Here is a 17,804-nt window from a genome sequence, read left to right as displayed (position 1 = left end):
TCACAGAAGCAACCCCTCTCCCTTCTTCACCTCACTCCCCTTCAAGCTCCTATGAATCAGTTCTACTGTTTCTTGCTCTAACTGGGACAGACTCAGCAGCCAACTTGATTAAAATTCAAATGCCTTGTACTGCATAGGTCAGGGCACTAGATGCTGGCAGAGATGAGATGAATCTATATGCTACACATAACACACACACATCTCTTACAATCCTCTGCTAATTTACCTCCTTGACATGCAGTGTTCCACTCAGAGAGCAAATGCTACCATTTCTCCACTCACAAGCAGAAACTGCAACTCCTTTCTCCCCAGCAAAGATGTGGAGAGTAAATTGAGGAAGGGTGAAAAAAAAACCGGAAATAATCACAATAAATGGCCTATGTCTGAGTCACTTGGAGTTATAATTTCAAGGGAAGAGGGGGAAGAAGGCTGAGAGAAACAAAGAGAGATTCAGTAGCTGGGAACAGGGCAATGTCTTCCTCAGTATCTCTCCTCTCCTTTGGGAAGTGCCTACTCATCCTGGCTAGGAACCATGAACCCAGCACACTCCTACCCTTCTCCACACTCGTGAGTTGGTGCAACCAATACCAGCAGGAAAGGGAGCCCAAATGTTGTCTCAGATGTCCAGAAGATATATGCTCCTGAACAACTGACGGTACTCATGTCCGTGCTGGTATGGCAGGAAAACCTACCCTGCTTTCCACCACCAAAGCATTTCTGATGAAAACTTGGAAAACGGCAGAAGCAGAGATGACTAGTTTCTGAGGGGTCTGTCCCTTTAGGTGGCACTCCACTCTGGAGTCTCTAATGCTTAGAGATGAGCACAATTACAGGGTTTTGTCAACAGTCCTCCTCTCTGACTTCCAGAGAACTTAGCAGATGCCTTGGGGACCTAAAAGACTCTCAAATAAGGCTGGGCCAATCGCATGCTTGGTGGGGTTTGCTAGATCAAGGACAAACTGTGCTTCAGGCGGTGTGACTCAGATCCACAATGTCCACTTCCCTCCTACTTAAAAATATAGTCTTTTCTTCACATCTATTTTCCCATCTGACTCTGCAGGTATATCTCTTTCAGGCAAGTATATTTGATTCTGCTTTGTCGTGAAATAATGGCATTGATATTTAGCCACACATTTCCAGCAGATGCCTGTCATGGTGCCAAATCTGTCGTCTTCTCCAAGAGCCACTTCTTATCAAGGAACCACTACAGCAATGGGACCTGTAGCTAGGTAGCAGTTTGCATTACATTTATATAGAGAAACAGCATCTCTCCCCACCAGAAGGACATTCACTCTTTTTAATCTTCCTTGTGCTTAGGGAAAGCAAAACCTGAAATGTCAAAATTACAAACTCTTACTTTTAGATTTATGCATTGCTAGTGAGGTTGGCTTAGCTGTTCACCAAAAATAAGCTCCCCACTGAATAAACTGCCTAAACAGTTGGACCAAGAACTTGAACAAATTGCTATTTGTGTCTTTCCCTTCAGGTGTGGCATTGTATGAGAAACATACAAGAAACTCTGCTGAACTCTCAAGGATCCCGGCTGCCCAGCCACTTCATCCAATCCTTTTTGCTCCTCTGCAGCAAGTTCAACACTTATATAATGTTTGCTGAGCAGACCACCAGCACCTTGTGCATGCTGACAGCACCTCTGTGAAGGGAGCAGTGGATAATGAGGTTGGACTCAAAGTGTAAGACCAACCTAGAACAGGACTCGACTCTGGCAGAGACAGAAGTATAAAGAGTCGAAAGAGATGGTTACCTACTACCAGCTAGAAGATGCATAAAATGGTGACACTTGCAAGAGAAGTGAGAATACAAAACAAATACGTACTTGCTGATTTTTTAATAAATTCATTTAATTTAGCTTTAAAAAGATGGAAGAAAGGGTATAAAGTGACTGTCAAAGCTACAAAAATAGGGTCAGTTCACATTAGGAGAGTTAGCTGACACCACTAAGGAAATGATAGCAACTAACCTGAAAATTCAGTTATGAAAGTCTTCACATCACTGGAAGCAATCAGCACTGCCCCAGGAGATGAAAACTCTGTTCATTAGATTTGTGTCGTAACTCCAGAGCAAAAATCTCCATAAAAACAATTCTCCCAACCAAAACAGCTTCACAACCAAACTCATTAGTGCTGTTTACTGTAAGCCTCCTGCACTGTGAATTTATCCATCTACGTGAGCCCCTCCCATTGCCTCCTACTGCACTCCCCTCTCCATCACTCTGCACCCTCCCACAGCCTCCCAGGCAAGGAGTGGAGGAGGCAGCTGCCCACTGCCCAGCCTAGCCCCCTCCGCTGCTGCTGCTCTCTGCCAGCCCCCCATGCCCCTTCCAGCTCGGAGGGTGTCCAAGCCCAAGGAGCAATCAGGAGCGAGTTGGCAGGGAACAAGTGCTACATTGCCCGAATTAGTCAAGGGGGCTAGTGGGGAAGCATCATCCCGCAGATGAGTTTAAATCAGTTGATCCATACTCTTTATCTCAGGCAAAGCACCTCATGTCTCTTTGTCTCCACCTCCCCCATCATCCTTACTGCATATGGTGTATTTAAGCTGTAATCTCCTGGGAGAAAGGGTTATCTCTTGCTAGATGCACAGAGAGCACCTGGCACTGCTAGATCCTCACAGTGGAGGCCATCCAACTTGCATTCTACCTTTAATAACATTTTTGCCTCCTCAAACCTTGAAATGCCCCAAATCTCTGCAGTACAGCTACCTCTTTCTTGACTGCCTTTTAATACTGAAAATAACTAGTCATGAGGAGAGCATGGCTTGATACCTCTGGGATTATTTCCAAGTGGTTTGAGGCTTCCTGCTCTCTGGATGGGAAAGTGCAGAAGTGTTATTTCTGCACATCTGCCTCTCATATGGCAGCACCAGTATCTTCTGCACACCACAGATCTACAATGTTCTGTCATGCCAATGGCAATTAATGGCCTGTTAGACTGCTCTCTCTGTGTAGCTTCTACGTACTACAGACAAAAAAAAGTGCACAAGCATGTTTTACAAAATCATAAATGGCAATCAGGCTTCAGAAACCTCCTTAGTAGATGGGTTAGGAGCTAGGTTTTAGCTGGCCATCACAGGAGAAGTGTGAAGGCTGCATGTCAAACCTTCTGTATTTCACAACTCTCAGGATTTCCTGTCCAGTAGCTCTCACACTTGCCACACCTTCCCATTCCAGTTGTCTTTGCAGCTCTTCCCTGAGCAGGACAACAACAGTGGTAACTGATGGCACCACTGTCCACTGCTCTGTGACTCACCAGCACAAACCTGCTCATCACGAGCTAACATCACAGGCAGAGAGCCAGTATCAGCCACCACTACTGCTGCTGAAGGTGAGGATATTTGGCAAACAAAGAAAACACCCTGACATGAAGTCTGTGTGGTTGCCAGAATCAGGGAAAGCAGCACTGTAAAATGACTCCTCAGAACTCAAGAATCCTCAGTTCCCAGCCTGTGAATCAGTGGTATGTTGCTCATGAATACAGATTTAGATGTATTTCTACAAAAACACTAGAAAAGTATGTAGTATGTGTAAAAGAACTATAAGAAGAGGGCTCAAGCCTCTCTTGAAACATCCCCTGCAAAAATTCTGAGTACAAGATCATACCTTCAACACTGTCTCAAACAATGGCTACACTCCTGGCTAGATTAAAAACAATGTGAGGGAGGGAGATTTTTTTTTAACCAGTCAGTCAAAAGAAGGGGGTGAAATCCTGGCCTCAACCAGACAGTAGAATTTGGGCCTGTTGGCTGGTTTTAAGGCCATCACCTTTCTCTGATGCCATGCCACAATGCTGCCAGCACCCTGTGGGCTCAGCTTCCTGATAGAACATACTGCCAAAATCAACACAACTGGCAGAGTACCTCCATAGCTGCTTGTTGGAGAGAAGCACAAGATGCCAGCCTTCTACAGCAGACAGTTTGTCAGTGTGCAGGTGCTCAGCACAATGGCTGCTCTGGAGTTCCTCAAGCTCACAGACACAGCAGGCAAACAAAACAACTACCCAGGAAAACTACTATAGCACCCACACTCTCGGGAGTGGCTGTGTTTGAAGGAAAACGTACCCATGACTATCGAAGATAACTGCTCACACATTGTTTTAATAATCTAAGCAAGCTTTCACTATGCATTACAGAAGCAGCATTCTCCCTTTGTTTGCCAGAAATACAAAAGCTTGCCTTGAATTTGCTTACAACTTCTGTCTTTGCTAGCTGCACTTAACCACTTGACACTGCTACGTAGCACAAACAGCGCTCACTTCTAGCACACTAGCTGTTCTGCCTAAAAGGCACAGCTTCATTTCAGATCCTTTTCTTTCACAGCACATGGAAAGGATCCAGTTTCAATTTATTTGTATTATAAAAAAGCAAGCAGCAGGAACAGATAAGCTCATAGTAATAAATTTACTGTGAAGATCAGGGAAAAATATTGTGAAGAGTTAATCTGTGCAGCAACTCACCCCAGCCTCAGAGCACTGTGAGACCTCTGCAGGCTCCAGAGGGAAGTCCTTCACCGCACAGGAGACTGGCTGGAGAGGCTGAAGTTGTTCCCACTTTCATACACATTTGTTTAACTTGTGCTAAAGCCCCAGAAAGGGATGTCTCCACAGGCTGCAGCCACTATGACCCCTTAACTACGACCCACTGCAGCAGCTTTTAGCCAACCTTAAACCACATTTTTTTTGTCTTTTGTGGAGAATAATTAACAGTACCAGATAAACATATCTGCAACACCTACTTTCTTGCCTTTGCTTTTCTCTTCTAAGCTCAGCTCACAGTAGCAGTAAACTATATGGCAGATTCTTGTAAATACCAAGGGAAGAAATACCATGGCCACCTCCTAAAACCTGTACCGCAGCTGAATAGAATAGGTTAAGGAAACAGGTTAAAAGAGAGTATTTTCAGACCATGGAAGTTCTCCTTCCTCAAAGAAAGTTCCCCTGCCTTCAAACAGCCCATGCAGAAAGACTCTTGCAGAGCACACAGCAAGCACTATTTGTCAGTGCTTGGACCTCTCCAAAAAAAAAAAAAAGAAAGGTACAATGCCTTGTACTTTTGCAAAATGCAACAGAAAAAGTGTGCTGAGCACCTCAGAGGCACTGACTCCTACTGGGCTACAGATGAGTGCTGGGGGAGGTTGTTCAGCCAATCTTACAAATTCATTTCCTTCCTTTGTTCGGTTCACCTCAAGATCCCGGCACTTGACCATACCAAGTCTCTTCTGTAAAAAGCCTTTTTGAAGATATCTATGCTGACAGCAGCACTAAGCACAGCAATGGGCCTTGTTCCTCGGACCATAGGGAAACTGTGGAACAAATGGGCTATATGATACCTGGTTCTATTGCAGACAGTCTGAAAACAGCTTTCTTTCTGGAAATCTCTCTAATTCTGGTTTTCTTAAGAATGCTAATATTGCTGTACTTCACAAAACTACAGATCTGAGGTCTTCACAGCTGTGAGGTCTTCACAGCTGTAACTTGTAGCTACAAACCATTTAATGTGAAATCATAATGATAAAGAGTATATCACATTCTAACACATTTTGATCACATTTTCTACATGGGGAAAAACTTCATTGGATTAACTCATTTAAGCAGTGCAAGTGCCTGCTGAGCGTCTGGAAAGAGTACAACTGAACTCCACTGCTACTACCAAAGCAGCATACCTTGGGCACACTATGATAGTGTGCCTGAATCCTGGACACACCAAGCTTAAGGCATCCCATGGTTTGACCCAACTGCACAGAGTATGCTTTTTGTCTTTTCCTCTCATGGTTATATCACAGAAGATTTTTTATCAAGTCATTCTGACACTGAAGTCTTTCTATAGACTTGCCTCTGGATACAGCAACAGTTGTATATATTTATGTATGTAAATAGAGACAAACACAAACATTTAGGCATCTGCTTTTCATGCTCAAGAGTACACGATTTATCTGTAAAATCTAACCCAAAAGTCTTGTTTTAACCCTAAATGGGCTACCTATTTGTAATCAGACTCATTCCACCATACACACACATATGCTCTCACAATCCTTTGATTTTTAAATTCCTTTGTTAAATTGTGCCCTTATTTAGGTTATAAAATCTTTGTGGGACAAACTCCTTTTCTTTTCCACAAGTGATTAGTCCACTTCTGGCATCTACAAAACAAATCATGGAGATGGAGACACTGGGTCAGTACTTTTGAAGCCAAGAGCACAATCTTTTCCAGTGCAGGTCCTGAGAGGGGAAAAAGTACCACTTGCTGAAACACGGCTTCATAGAGCTCACTGGAGAAGCCTGCCTCAGTCTGATAACAAGACTTCCTGTACCCTGTACAAAGCTAGCAGAGATGCCTTAATACTGACATGCACAAATTGCATGCTTGAGGTTTTGTCAATTGTTTATGGATCAAATAGCTAGCATTTCTTAAAGACACAGAGCAGAGATCTCAGACCTCACAGAAAAGCTTTGTATACCCTCTTCTTAATAGCTGGTAAGGAAATGGTTAGAAATATACAACAATTAAATGATTTTTTTCTGAGTCAAACTGAATGAAATAGAAGTCAAAAGTAAAAGAAGTTTAGTTTTTCAAATTATAAAAGGAACAGAAGTCAACATGAGTTTAAGAACTTTTTCTCAAGCAGCCAAACAGGCAGAGCTATATTAAAAGACAACAAAGTTGCGTTGATTTCTGTCCTCCTAAGGGCTACCACACACTTGTTTTTTGGGGGTTTTGTTTGTTTGTTTTTCAACATGCAGCTCCGCTTTCAAGATAACTATTAAAAACAAATCAGAAAGTCCTCATATCAACAGAAACAATAAAGCATCAGCACAAACCTGTGTTTCCCTGGATGTCTTCTCCCTTGGCTAACGCCAGGTAAGACAGCAGAGTGCAGTTATTGTCCTGACCAGGCGCAGGTGGCTGCTGCAGAGAGGTGTCTGTGAAGATCACTCTCCAGTTTACATGGCTGATGTCAGAGCGTGACCTGCTGTGTCCTGGCCTGAACGTGGAGGCTTCCTCATTCTGCACCAGGATGTCATTCACTGAGCGAGGCCTGTCTCTCCTCTGCTGGCAGATGTTGAAGACGTTAAAAGCTGGAGTCTCCCCTTCCCCTGCCCAAGCAAGGTTTTCAGCAGCTGTTCCCCTCTGCACCACACACTGGTTTTTGGCAGGGAATGTTGTCTGAGCTTTGGTTTCCAAGAGGCCATTTTTGCAGTGATCCCAGATGAGGCTACTTTTGGCTACGGAGGTGACGTTCCTTAGATTCCTGGTCTCTGTTATCTGATCAAATACCTCGTGTCCCACCAGTTCAGGGACCTCCTGAACACAGTACACCTCAGAAGGCTCTGCAATCTTTTCAAGCTTAGTATCAAAACTATTGAAAAAGTCTTCAGTCACTTCCAAGGCAGGGCTAACATCATCAACTTCAAGAGCCTCCATATCCTGTGCTGCCAGTAGGCCTGGGATGTCACGATGCCTTAAGAAGATACCACATCAATATCCAGAGAAAGAACTTTTCACCTCTGTCCCTCACACACCATAAACTTAGAAGTGGTGGAGCAAATACATTCTCTAACCTTAGCGGTAGAAAAGAATCAAACCAAGGCTTCTTCAGATGGGAGACTTAACATCTCCCGATCAAGTGTGCTACAGCCTCTCTATGAAATAAGCTCATGGTGATGTATAGTTCCTGTAAAGCAAAGCAAAACATCACATCAGTAAGGTCGTTTTCCCAGATAAGCATGTTTAACCACATCACTTCTTCCATAGGCCCCTTTATTTTACCGTCTCCCTCATTTGGCACCAACATTATTATGCATGATGAACCTCTTTGGGGTTTCTGTTGTTCGGAGCAAGAGGATAGGGCACCAGATAAAGGGGAACCAAGGTGATTCCATTTAATAACCAAGTTTTGGAAAGCTGCACCAAGAGGGAATACTGACTAACATCACAAACACAGCCAGCTAGGGAATGCTTAGTACGGGTTCTCTTGAGGTAGTAAGAAAAAGTTGAGAAAACAGAAGTAAAATAGGCCAATCAGTCTCAAACAGTTTGCCTTTTTTTTCCCAGACTGCTTGTACTCCAAATTTGAGGAGACCAAGGTGAGTTTTACAGCAGCTACTTCGCCTGCTTGCCTGCACAAACAGAACCATGATATTTGATCAATGTTACTAGGCTGCTGCAGGGCACTGCACATAGAATTTCTCTCTAGAAAACCACTGGGAATTTAAGTGAAACCATGTGACAACCTAGGCCTCAGAAAGACAATGCATCCTGCCAGCAGAACAAAGTAAACCATATCCTGCATCACCACAAATCTGCAGATTATTACTTCCAAGCCATTGATTCATCGGGCAAAATTTAAGAGTAGCCAAGGCCAGAACTACCGAAGAGCTGTATTGATGCAGCTGAGTTCACACCTGAGAGGAGGAAGAAAGGAGGTGAGTTATTCCCTGTGGTGCAATAAGGGGGTGTGTTACTGCTGCCTTCTGTCGCATTAAGCCTGCTACATTCTAACCTCTTCCTCCTGAAGCTCCATCCACGGTACTGTCATGCCTAAGGAAAGTGCATGGTAGTTATGTTTACATGGGGGAAATCAGTCAAATGTGTACAAGTTCTTGGAAGCTGGAGACTGGGCACTTGTGCTGGCAGGAGAACAGCTCTCATGGCTGTGAGGAGAAATCACAGGACCTACAGCAAGTACATGCAAAACAGCCTGAAGTCAGAGAGCTTTCTGGCGATTTTGACCACATCAGTTCAAGTCCTAGAAGCAGCAAAGCTCCATTAGCTCAAAGCTCTGCCTGGGTTAATACACTCAGAACTACTTAGCCTGGGCAGGGCTGATAATTAGCAGCTCATTAGTTTGTGAATACTGCTGAAGTGCTACCAGGACCCATGAAGATTTACACTTAGCAGGAAAAAACATCTATTAAAAAGCATCAAACACAGATAATACTTCTATTTAAGGTTGGGTGTTTTTTTTTTAAATCCAGAACAGTCTATTTGCCTAACTTCCAATAGCAAAGTCGTTTAAAAAGGCACCCTTCCCTATAGTGATCCAGAGGACGGAGGCCAGCAGCTCCCAAAAAGAGAGCACAAAATCATGTAGCACAAACCAAGAACCCTCTGCCATCATCCTCTGGAATCTTCTCACCCCTGCCTCAATTATGGCCAGCCATGACACAGTCATGTTCAAAAGCAGTAGCTCACCCTTCCTCCTAACAGATCAGTGGTTCAGATCACGAACTCTGCAAACACACTCCAGTAAATAACCAAAGCAATAAATACTCACATACACAACTCTGGAAACATCAAGGGTTTACACTGGGATCTTTCTCTTCCTTATTTCTTTGCAGGGATTCACTTCACTAACCTCACTGTAGACTAGGATCAGCTTCAGCAAGTAAATGCAGAGACACTGAAGACAGTGATTTGGAGTGGTTTTGAATCAGGATGGTATGGAAACAGACGCTTTGCAAAGCTGTGCAATTGAGCCAACTGACAGCAGCGGGAAATAAAGTAACCCTGGGCACACTTGTATTGTCAGATTAATGCAGCATGGAGTTCAGTCTTGAAGTTCAATCTTGCCAGCAAGCCCAGAACAGGGTTCTGCTCCCTGGTACCTTAGAGCTTGAGAGCTTCAGGCTAAAGGACACAATGTGGTGCAATCTGTTTACTTATTCTACACTCTTCTACAGCATGTCTTTAAAGCAAGAATGATATTTTGTTGAACATACTCAGTACTAACACAATCATAAGCCAATAGTGAAAGCTACAGGTGGCCCATTCAAAGATGATGCTTCACAGGGGTTGGCAGTGCATACAACCTTGCTCTCACTCAAGGGACTGGAGCAACAATCACTCCAGAAGGGCTTGTGACATGCAACTGAATCGTTTCAGTAGCGGTAGATGCAATGTTGCACTGTTCCTTATTTAAAAACATTAAGAAAGGTGGAAAGCAAGGGGGAAAAAAAATGACAATTACATTTAATAGGTTAATTTTGAAATTATGGAGGCTTCACATGGCTGCATGTTTCTCTGGATCCTGTGAGACTGGAGCTATCTAGTGTCATGCAGTCAAGTGTAGTGATTTCAAACCACAAAGTGACCTCATATCCAGCAAGATGCTGAATCACAAGGTCATGAGAAGATGATAGGCCCCTGCATCACATAGTTCACAAATTGCAGCACTCATACCTTCCCAACTACTGTTTGCCCTGCTTAATAAAGATGTGAAAGGTGACTTCAATGGTGGCAGGCTCATTCGTTCCTATGTTGCCAAGAACCAACTTAGATCAAAGAAAGAGTTGTGCCAGTAATTCTCACTAGTGCTGAGATTCTGCAATCACATGTCCTCTACAAACACAATTTGGCATTTTCTGCCAGCAGTACTCAATAAAAATTTAATTCAGACTTCTGCACAGATTTGATGCTGAAGGAAAGCAAGCTTTGATACAGCAGTTAACAGCTCCATCACAATCACCTCCAGGAGGGAAAGCAGGGGAAATCACTTCCTTCAGGTGAAAGGGAAAAAATACGCAAACAATAGGAGAGGAATAACTCCTTTTAAATTACTATAAAATGCACTGCCTTAAGTATTTGTTTCTTGGAGACACCTGAAATTTTCCCAAGACATTCAGCCACATGCAATGAATACGAGAGGAACAGAGAAGCATCAGTGCAAACTACTAAAGAGTGCCAAATTTATAGCTAACTGTAAGTGAGGATTTGTTACAGGAAGCAGAAACCTAACAGTTCATCCAGGTCCCTAGGAACTAGTCTTACTGAAAAAAAAAGGTGAAAGGACATGGCACAATTTACTTGGCAAAAACTGCTGGACACAAGGGCTGGCAGGAGCTGAAAAATATGTATTTCTGTGCGTCTGTCTAGCGCAGAGCCTTCATCCACGAATGTGCAGCAGTCAGATAATTAATGTGCACTTACAACATGACTAATGTCTTTACTCTGACGAGCTCTACAGTGGCCACATTATTCATATGGCTACAGTAAACAGCAAGGATTGCTGGCCATGCCTCCTGAAACACAAAAGTTTAGCTTAGTCAGCTTCCCTTAAAGAAGCCACAAGGACTTAACCTAGGTGACAGCACAGTCTGAAAGCACAGAAAAATCATGGAGGGCAAATGCCCAGGAACTTCCACTGGAAGAGACCATTTAACCTCCTGACACATATTGCTGGATGCCCAGGGAAAACACCTAGGCACTGCATGACAAAAAAAGATGGAGAAGGCAGGGGTAAAAAGCAGTCATGTGGATGATACACACCACCACAATGGGCACTCGCTGTGTACTCACAGCTTACATGTTACATTCAGGACTGTTCACTCTAGCTCAGGCAGGAGAGAAAGCTAGAGCCAGCATGTGCTTAGGAACCAAGGACTGAAAAGATCCATTTAGCTCATCGATTCACACAAAAAGTATACATATAAAAAAAGCACCTTTCAGTTTGGTTTCCTAAGGAAATAGGGTCTGTGCCACCATCCTGCCTATGTGTCAGTTACTCTTCTTCTTTATTTTGAACTATACTGGTAATTTCAGATGTAACAAAGTAATAGTGTTCTTAAAGACACAGTTCTTGAACTGTTGTTTGACACTGGACAGGAAACAGGCCCAAACGCACCCTCTGGCTTAGGGAGAAGCACGCAAAACTTGGTCCCTTATCCTTCCCAGGAGGCCAGTGCTGCCACAAGGGTCTCTTCAAATCAGCCACAGCACAAATAGTGTGCGATGGATCTGAACACACTGGGAAATAGATGGGGAAAGCAGAAAGGAGGAATAGGAGGCATCACACAACTTGATAAGCAGTCTTGTAGGTCTTGGTGCTTACAGGACCTCCTCTTCAGTACACAGGTAACAGAGATGTACAAAACAATAAGTGAAACACAACAGATAAACCAGGACTTCTCCTTTTCTATTGCATTTGGAGACATAATTAGAAAGGATTAATCAATGATGTTCACAAACAATGTGTTCAGGAGGAAATTCTTAAATGACAAGAACTCTCAGTCAGGAAAAGATAACAAAAGCTGAGTAATAACATCAGAACTCCCCCAAGGGTCCCTGATTCTTAATGACTTTTAGGCTCAAATTCATGGCAAAGACTTATGTGTTTCTGAAAATTTTATCTCAAGAGCATAAGAGGAGTTTTATAAGTCACCTGTAAGCAGATAGAGAGCAGGGATGCCTCAGACACTGTAGAGCTTGCCCTACCCCCTTCTGAGCTCCCTGGAACCTGCTCTGGGAACCAACTCTTTATCTTGCGCTGCATCGCAATTGTGGGCTGAAACTCCAATGCCAACAAGGACCATTACAATCCGGTTTACGGGCTGTGACAACGAGTCATCTGAAGAAAAGATGGGTGTAGAGTCTCTTTAAACAGAAGAGAGCAGCTAGGTCCTAATGAGCTTTTCTCCCTGTGACCTAAACATCTTCTAGTGGCACCTTGAACAACTACAGCCTGTGGGTTTTGCTGCTATGATTTCTGACTAGCTCTGTGGGTGATATCAGCCCAGAATCTAAACGGGATGCACTTAGGTCAATGATAGCCCCTGAAAACCAGGCTCTGCTGTGCAGGAAACAAAGCGAAGAAGCTGACAACTTAGGTACTACCTCTTAGTTAAGAAGTTGAGCTGTATCTGTCAGATGGGTACCCTGAATGGGCAGAAGAGAAAGGATGGCTGACTGTCACACACAAAGTCTTTACCATTGCCTGTGCACTTCTATACATTGCTGGTACAGAATGCTTGCAGAAAAAGTTACAGAACTGACAGTGGCAGCCCAATGCAAAGTATTTTGGAGTGTCCTCTTTCCAGCATTCCCCTTGCCGCAACTAGACAGATGCTGCTTATTTTCAGAATAGCAAGGCTTACCCAGAAAACATTCTCCATCTTGTTATGACCTTAAGCTCCTTCAAAGCACAACTGCATTTAGGTCAATGCCCCAGCCAGAAGTTTTGTCTCCCTCAGCGGTATAGGAAGCACAGAATCATAGCTGCTGTGACTGAAGCCTTAGCATACAATGTCCCCAGTGAGACTCACTGTATTGTGTGGCATCCACATGTAATCAAAAAGCAGTCCGGGCAAAAAATCCTTGTGTCCTTTGCAGCTACAAATCCCATGCCCGTTCCCTGAGCAGCAATTGCAAGCTGCACTCCTGCTCGCCTCTCACATTCAATTTGGAGAGGCAACCAGTAACTAGAAATGTCACAAGGGACAACTGCATGGAGCAAATGTCAGCTGGGATGCTGTCCCTGTGCACAGTCACATTTTCTTGTCTTGGCTGTATTTTCTTCCCTCATCACAAGGCAAGCCTTCTTCCCAAGTGATTCCAAAGCCCCAGATGACATACTGCTGTGTATGTTGGTGAGCAACACAGCACACAAGCTTGTTAGATTCATCCTAACAAAGAAGATAAAACTACAAGAAACTTTTCATATGGAACACAGGATCGCAGTTTCAAAGAGGCTGACATAAGACAGTGAACTCAACATGGCCTGGATAATTTTCTTTAGATCATATTTTTAAAGCCCCAACATGTAACTGATAAATGAATTGTTTACAATTTTCAGTCTCCCATAAACACCTTCTGATCTATATTCCTGCAAAAAAACCACAGACAATATTCAGGGAAAGCTCAGGAAAACTGGAGAAACAGGCTTTCTGCTCAGGAATGCTTGGCCATAGGGACAGGCGCTAGCAATGATAACCATGAATGTAAGCATAACCATTTCCATGTTGCAAACCCATCTGTTGGCTATAATCTCATTGCTCTTACAGATGCAATCGACTGACAACATTTATCACTGAAGAGCTCCCACAACCCATCTGCTAGACCCAGGGAGAGATGAGGAGCAAGAGCAAATACCTTGGTGCCTAATTGCAGTTAAGCTAAAAGACAGCAATGATCTCTTCCATGCTACGGAAAGAAGAATGCCATGTTCTGTGAGGGGAAGCAGAGCCTTAGTAAAGATACATGAGTCTCGCTCTGTGATGCATAGGTTTTCCCCAGCTGCTCATATGACCCAATACTTCTAACAAGGAAGCTCCCCAGGCATCCCCCCTGTGTGGGGAACTTACACATCACAGCTACAGAACAGCTCATCCAGTGATGAGCACACAGTAATGAATGATAAACAGTGCTTATAGTATACATTACTTTTAATTTTAACTGCACTTTGAAAACAGTAATTAAAATGCATGAAACTCTAAGCTGAAAAGCACACAACAGCCTGCTGCACTAGAACAAAGTGAGTCCAGAGTGTGAGGAGGATCCAGGACTGGAGGAAAGGAGGTTCCAGCACTGGAGGAAGACGGATCACAGAAAGCTCTTCATTTTCTGGAGACTGCAGTATAGCTCTCCTGAGATCTTTATCACCTATTCCTTCGCTTTGCAGCCATCTGACAAACATCCCTCCCGCTGGGGAATATCACTAGTAACAAGTAGTTGTATCACTTCCCGTGGATGAGTAACTATTTAAAATCTCAGCCACTGGACTGGCTCACTGGAAAGGATAAAGGACCCTTGGCAAGGAAAGGGAGAGAAAGCAAAGAAGACTAACCAGAGGGGAGTCAGTTGATGGTGACATTTAAGCTGACGGTGACAACCCAGGCTGCAGCCAGACAAACCCATCAGCACGTGGGCACCTTTCCAGTCCTTACACAGGACTAACATCCAGACTAAGACTACTCCTTTGCACAGGCTGCCTGCTGGCTGGCTGACCTCCCAGGGAAGGATGTCAGGGTGTAGGGCACAGAGGTTCTCCTGAGTCCCAGCTCCACCCCTATAGATCTTTTGGATGCAAATGTCTCAAACCCACACTTCAGGCACAACATCTGTGTGGACAAATGGAACAAAGCTGTGCAGTGATTTGGCCAGACACACAGATGTGTGGTCTTAAATATACCGGTAGTCTCAAATAAAAACCCAAGAGAGGGGGAATGATTTCTGTGCTTGAGTTCATTTGCTTTGTGTGGACAGGCTGTATAACTTGGATTTTACACGCTGCCCCTGACCACAAGAACTCCTGTCTGTTCTGACAGGCACACTGACACCAGAAAACAGCCTGTTACTTTCTGAGTTCAGCATAAAGAGCACAGAGACTGTCAGGGAACAGGGGCAATACAAACCTCCCCCAGTACATGACTGGACACTCAAGAAACAACAAACAACATGACTCAGTCTAACATTTCTAAATTGTATCTGCCAGAACATACCAGCTTGCCTCCTGCTAGGGTATGGGGGAACTTTGTATATGCCAGGTGAGACAAAACCTTTCTTAATAAAATTTCTGGTTAATGTAAACTGATGTTTTACAAGTACCTCTCTGCTCCATGCTTTCTAGAACTGCACTGAAGGGAAGAGTCAGACAGCCCTTAAAAGCTTGACTTTTTTTTTTTTCTTTTTAAGGAGATCAGAAATTAAGACATTTTCAGTTTGTTCTTGGAGATGTTGCTCCTCCAGGACTTATTTACAGAGACTGCTGGAAATCAGGCTGCAGAGCTTTCAGCTGTTGTGTGCAACAATGTCCTGCAGAACCCTGAGGTGGCTGCATTTAAGCAATGAAAGATATACAGAAGGAAGGTTGTCAGATGGAGCCATTTATCTCGTTATAACTTGGACTCAGAAGACGCTTTGGGACCTTTCTATATGAAGCACTAGCTGGTATAAATAGCAATATAATAACTGAATCTTTTGCCATCTACGCCGGACTACACAATTTTCACTGAGTTCTGCAGGGTAGTTTCTCCGAGACACACCAAGCTGGAAGCAATGATCAGGCTCCAGCACAGCCCAGCATAACCCCACAACTGAGAATATGAGCTGCCACTGCCCCAGAGGCTGGAAAGTGGGTAACAAACACAGCATCTCCCTCAAGAATGTGGGAGACACTTCTTCCCCGAGATCATGGCACAGCCATTAAAAAAATACATTTGACATCCAAATCTGTCCAGCACACAGCTTTCTGAGCTGGCCTGATTAGCAACTGCAGCCAGCTCCTCTGGAACTGTGGTATTCAAATTGCCTAGCTGGGACAGTACAACTCTCTCTACAGTGAGACACGGATTTCCCATAACTATTTGTGGTTGAATGCTGACATTGATGGAAATACAGTGTTTAAAACCAAACTCAATTCAAATCTCAAACTAAACCCTTCTCTTATCTTTCAAACAGAAAAGACCTCAGTGGTCTACCACACTGATTATCAGGGAAAGAGGAGCAGAAGAAGGAAAAGAAGCAATGATTCAAGCAACGCCAAAGCTCAGCAAGCTACCACAGCAACCCAGGTCCTGGCAGCCCTGCCACAACAGGTCATCCTTGCAGGCAGTGTGACTACTCAGCACAAACACGTACTGTTTCCTAAACTGAACTATAACTTTATTACAGAAGATGTCAGCAGAGCCTAACTAAAACCAGAAATACATCCAATGAAGCTGAAATGTTAACACATAATGTGACTGCAGGTTCTGCACAAATAACATAGTTAGCTACCTTCATTCCACTACGTAGTGCTCTGTTTCACATTTTAGATTTCTGGGGTTTTTTTTAATCCCAAATAGGAAAGATAAAAACTACTGTTACTTAAAGTGTACAGGTATCGGTCCTGCTAAGATTCAGAGGCTTTCTTATTCTTACATACTGTAAGTTTTTGTAGTCACTTAGGAAGATTATGTGGTGCCTAAAATCAGATTTGTCTGTAAATCTTTCCAGAAGTGGGGCTGAAAGCATGTATTTGCACAACATGAAACAGACTGGGAGCAAGTCATGATTCCTTACACAAATCTTCTCTCAGTAGCTTCTCTTACCTTACCTTGCAATGCTAGTGCTTGCCAGCATTGCTGCTGCCAGCCCAGCTAGCACGCATTCCCACACAACAGGTACTCTCCTGTCAGGCCTCTTTGATTCCAGAAGGCATAAGTCCACTGGCTGTTTGGAAGCCTGCTCCATAAAAATGGCAATTTTACTGCAATGTAAGAAGACCACAGAATTATGGCATCCTCTGGGCTATTAAAATAAATGATGTTGTACACTTGTGCCTACAAATACTGGAGTTTGATTCTACCGACAGGGAGCTGTTCAAATCCCTACAGAGATCGTGAACGGCTGTGGGTGCGAGGTGAAACAAAAGCACAGGGCCTTTCTGCGCACACAGAAACGTGTCTTTCCAGATGGATACGTCTTTCCAGACGTGTTTTTGCTCTAAAGGCACGCACAGCCGCGCCCGAGTCCTGGAACACAGCCCGCGTACCCGCTCAGCGGGCGGCACGGCACGGCACGGCACGGCACGGCACCCTCGCAGACCGTTCAAACCCCACACCGACCACAGCCCAACGGGAGTATTTACCTGGCGCCCGCGGGCAGCGCTCCGCCTGTGCTCCCTGGCCCGCCCCGACCCCTCCTCGCCGCCGCGCTGCAGCCGGGCGGCGGGACCGCGTCCTGCCGCAAAGCTGTCCCTGCCGCCGCGGGAAACGGCGCCGCGGCAACAAGGTTCCTGCCGCCGCCGCCCGCTCAGCCGGGAGGCCCGGCCAGGCTCGGTCGTGCGGCGCCGGCAGCCGCGGGGCCCCTCCGGCCTTGCGCCGGCGCTAGTAACAGCGGCAGAGTGGCTCGGCGGCCACCGGCTGTCACAGGGACCCGCCAGCTCCTTATATCCCCTTAAAAGAACGGCAACAGAACAATCTTCAGGTTTTCCCGTATAAACATAAGGGGTAAAATTGCACCTTTCCGTGATTAAATCAGCTGAGATTCTCAGGGAGCTGAAACTTGCCTTTAGGAAAGATGGAAAATGCAGATCCTGA

At 44.5% G+C, this 17,804-nt stretch overlaps 1 protein-coding gene across 3 annotated transcripts in view; it reads right to left on the bottom strand.

The window, feature by feature from the left end:
* The window catches only part of PLEKHM3 (pleckstrin homology domain containing M3), a 92,915-nt gene extending 75,482 nt beyond the window's left edge, over positions 1–17,433 (bottom strand). The window contains exons 1-3 of one of the 3 annotated variants that reach the window (XM_062002818.1): positions 17,354–17,401; positions 16,815–16,972; positions 6,831–7,684 (exon numbers count right to left, since the gene is read on the bottom strand). In XM_062002818.1, the coding sequence (XP_061858802.1) occupies positions 6,831–7,434 (604 nt within the window). In that variant the 5' untranslated portion in view covers positions 7,435–7,684; positions 16,815–16,972; positions 17,354–17,401. Of the gene's footprint in view, positions 1–6,830; positions 7,685–16,814; positions 16,973–17,353 lie in introns of all 3 variants that reach the window. The other 2 variants (XM_062002817.1, XM_062002819.1) reach the window with 2 other exon arrangements.
* Between the last annotated feature and the right edge of the window lie 371 nt (positions 17,434–17,804).

This window comes from Colius striatus, chromosome 9 (genome assembly GCF_028858725.1).
Source record: "Colius striatus isolate bColStr4 chromosome 9, bColStr4.1.hap1, whole genome shotgun sequence".
NCBI classification, from domain to species: Eukaryota; Metazoa; Chordata; class Aves; order Coliiformes; family Coliidae; genus Colius; species Colius striatus.
Note: the sequence above shows the minus strand (reverse complement) of the source record. Positions and strands in the feature narration are given on the sequence as shown.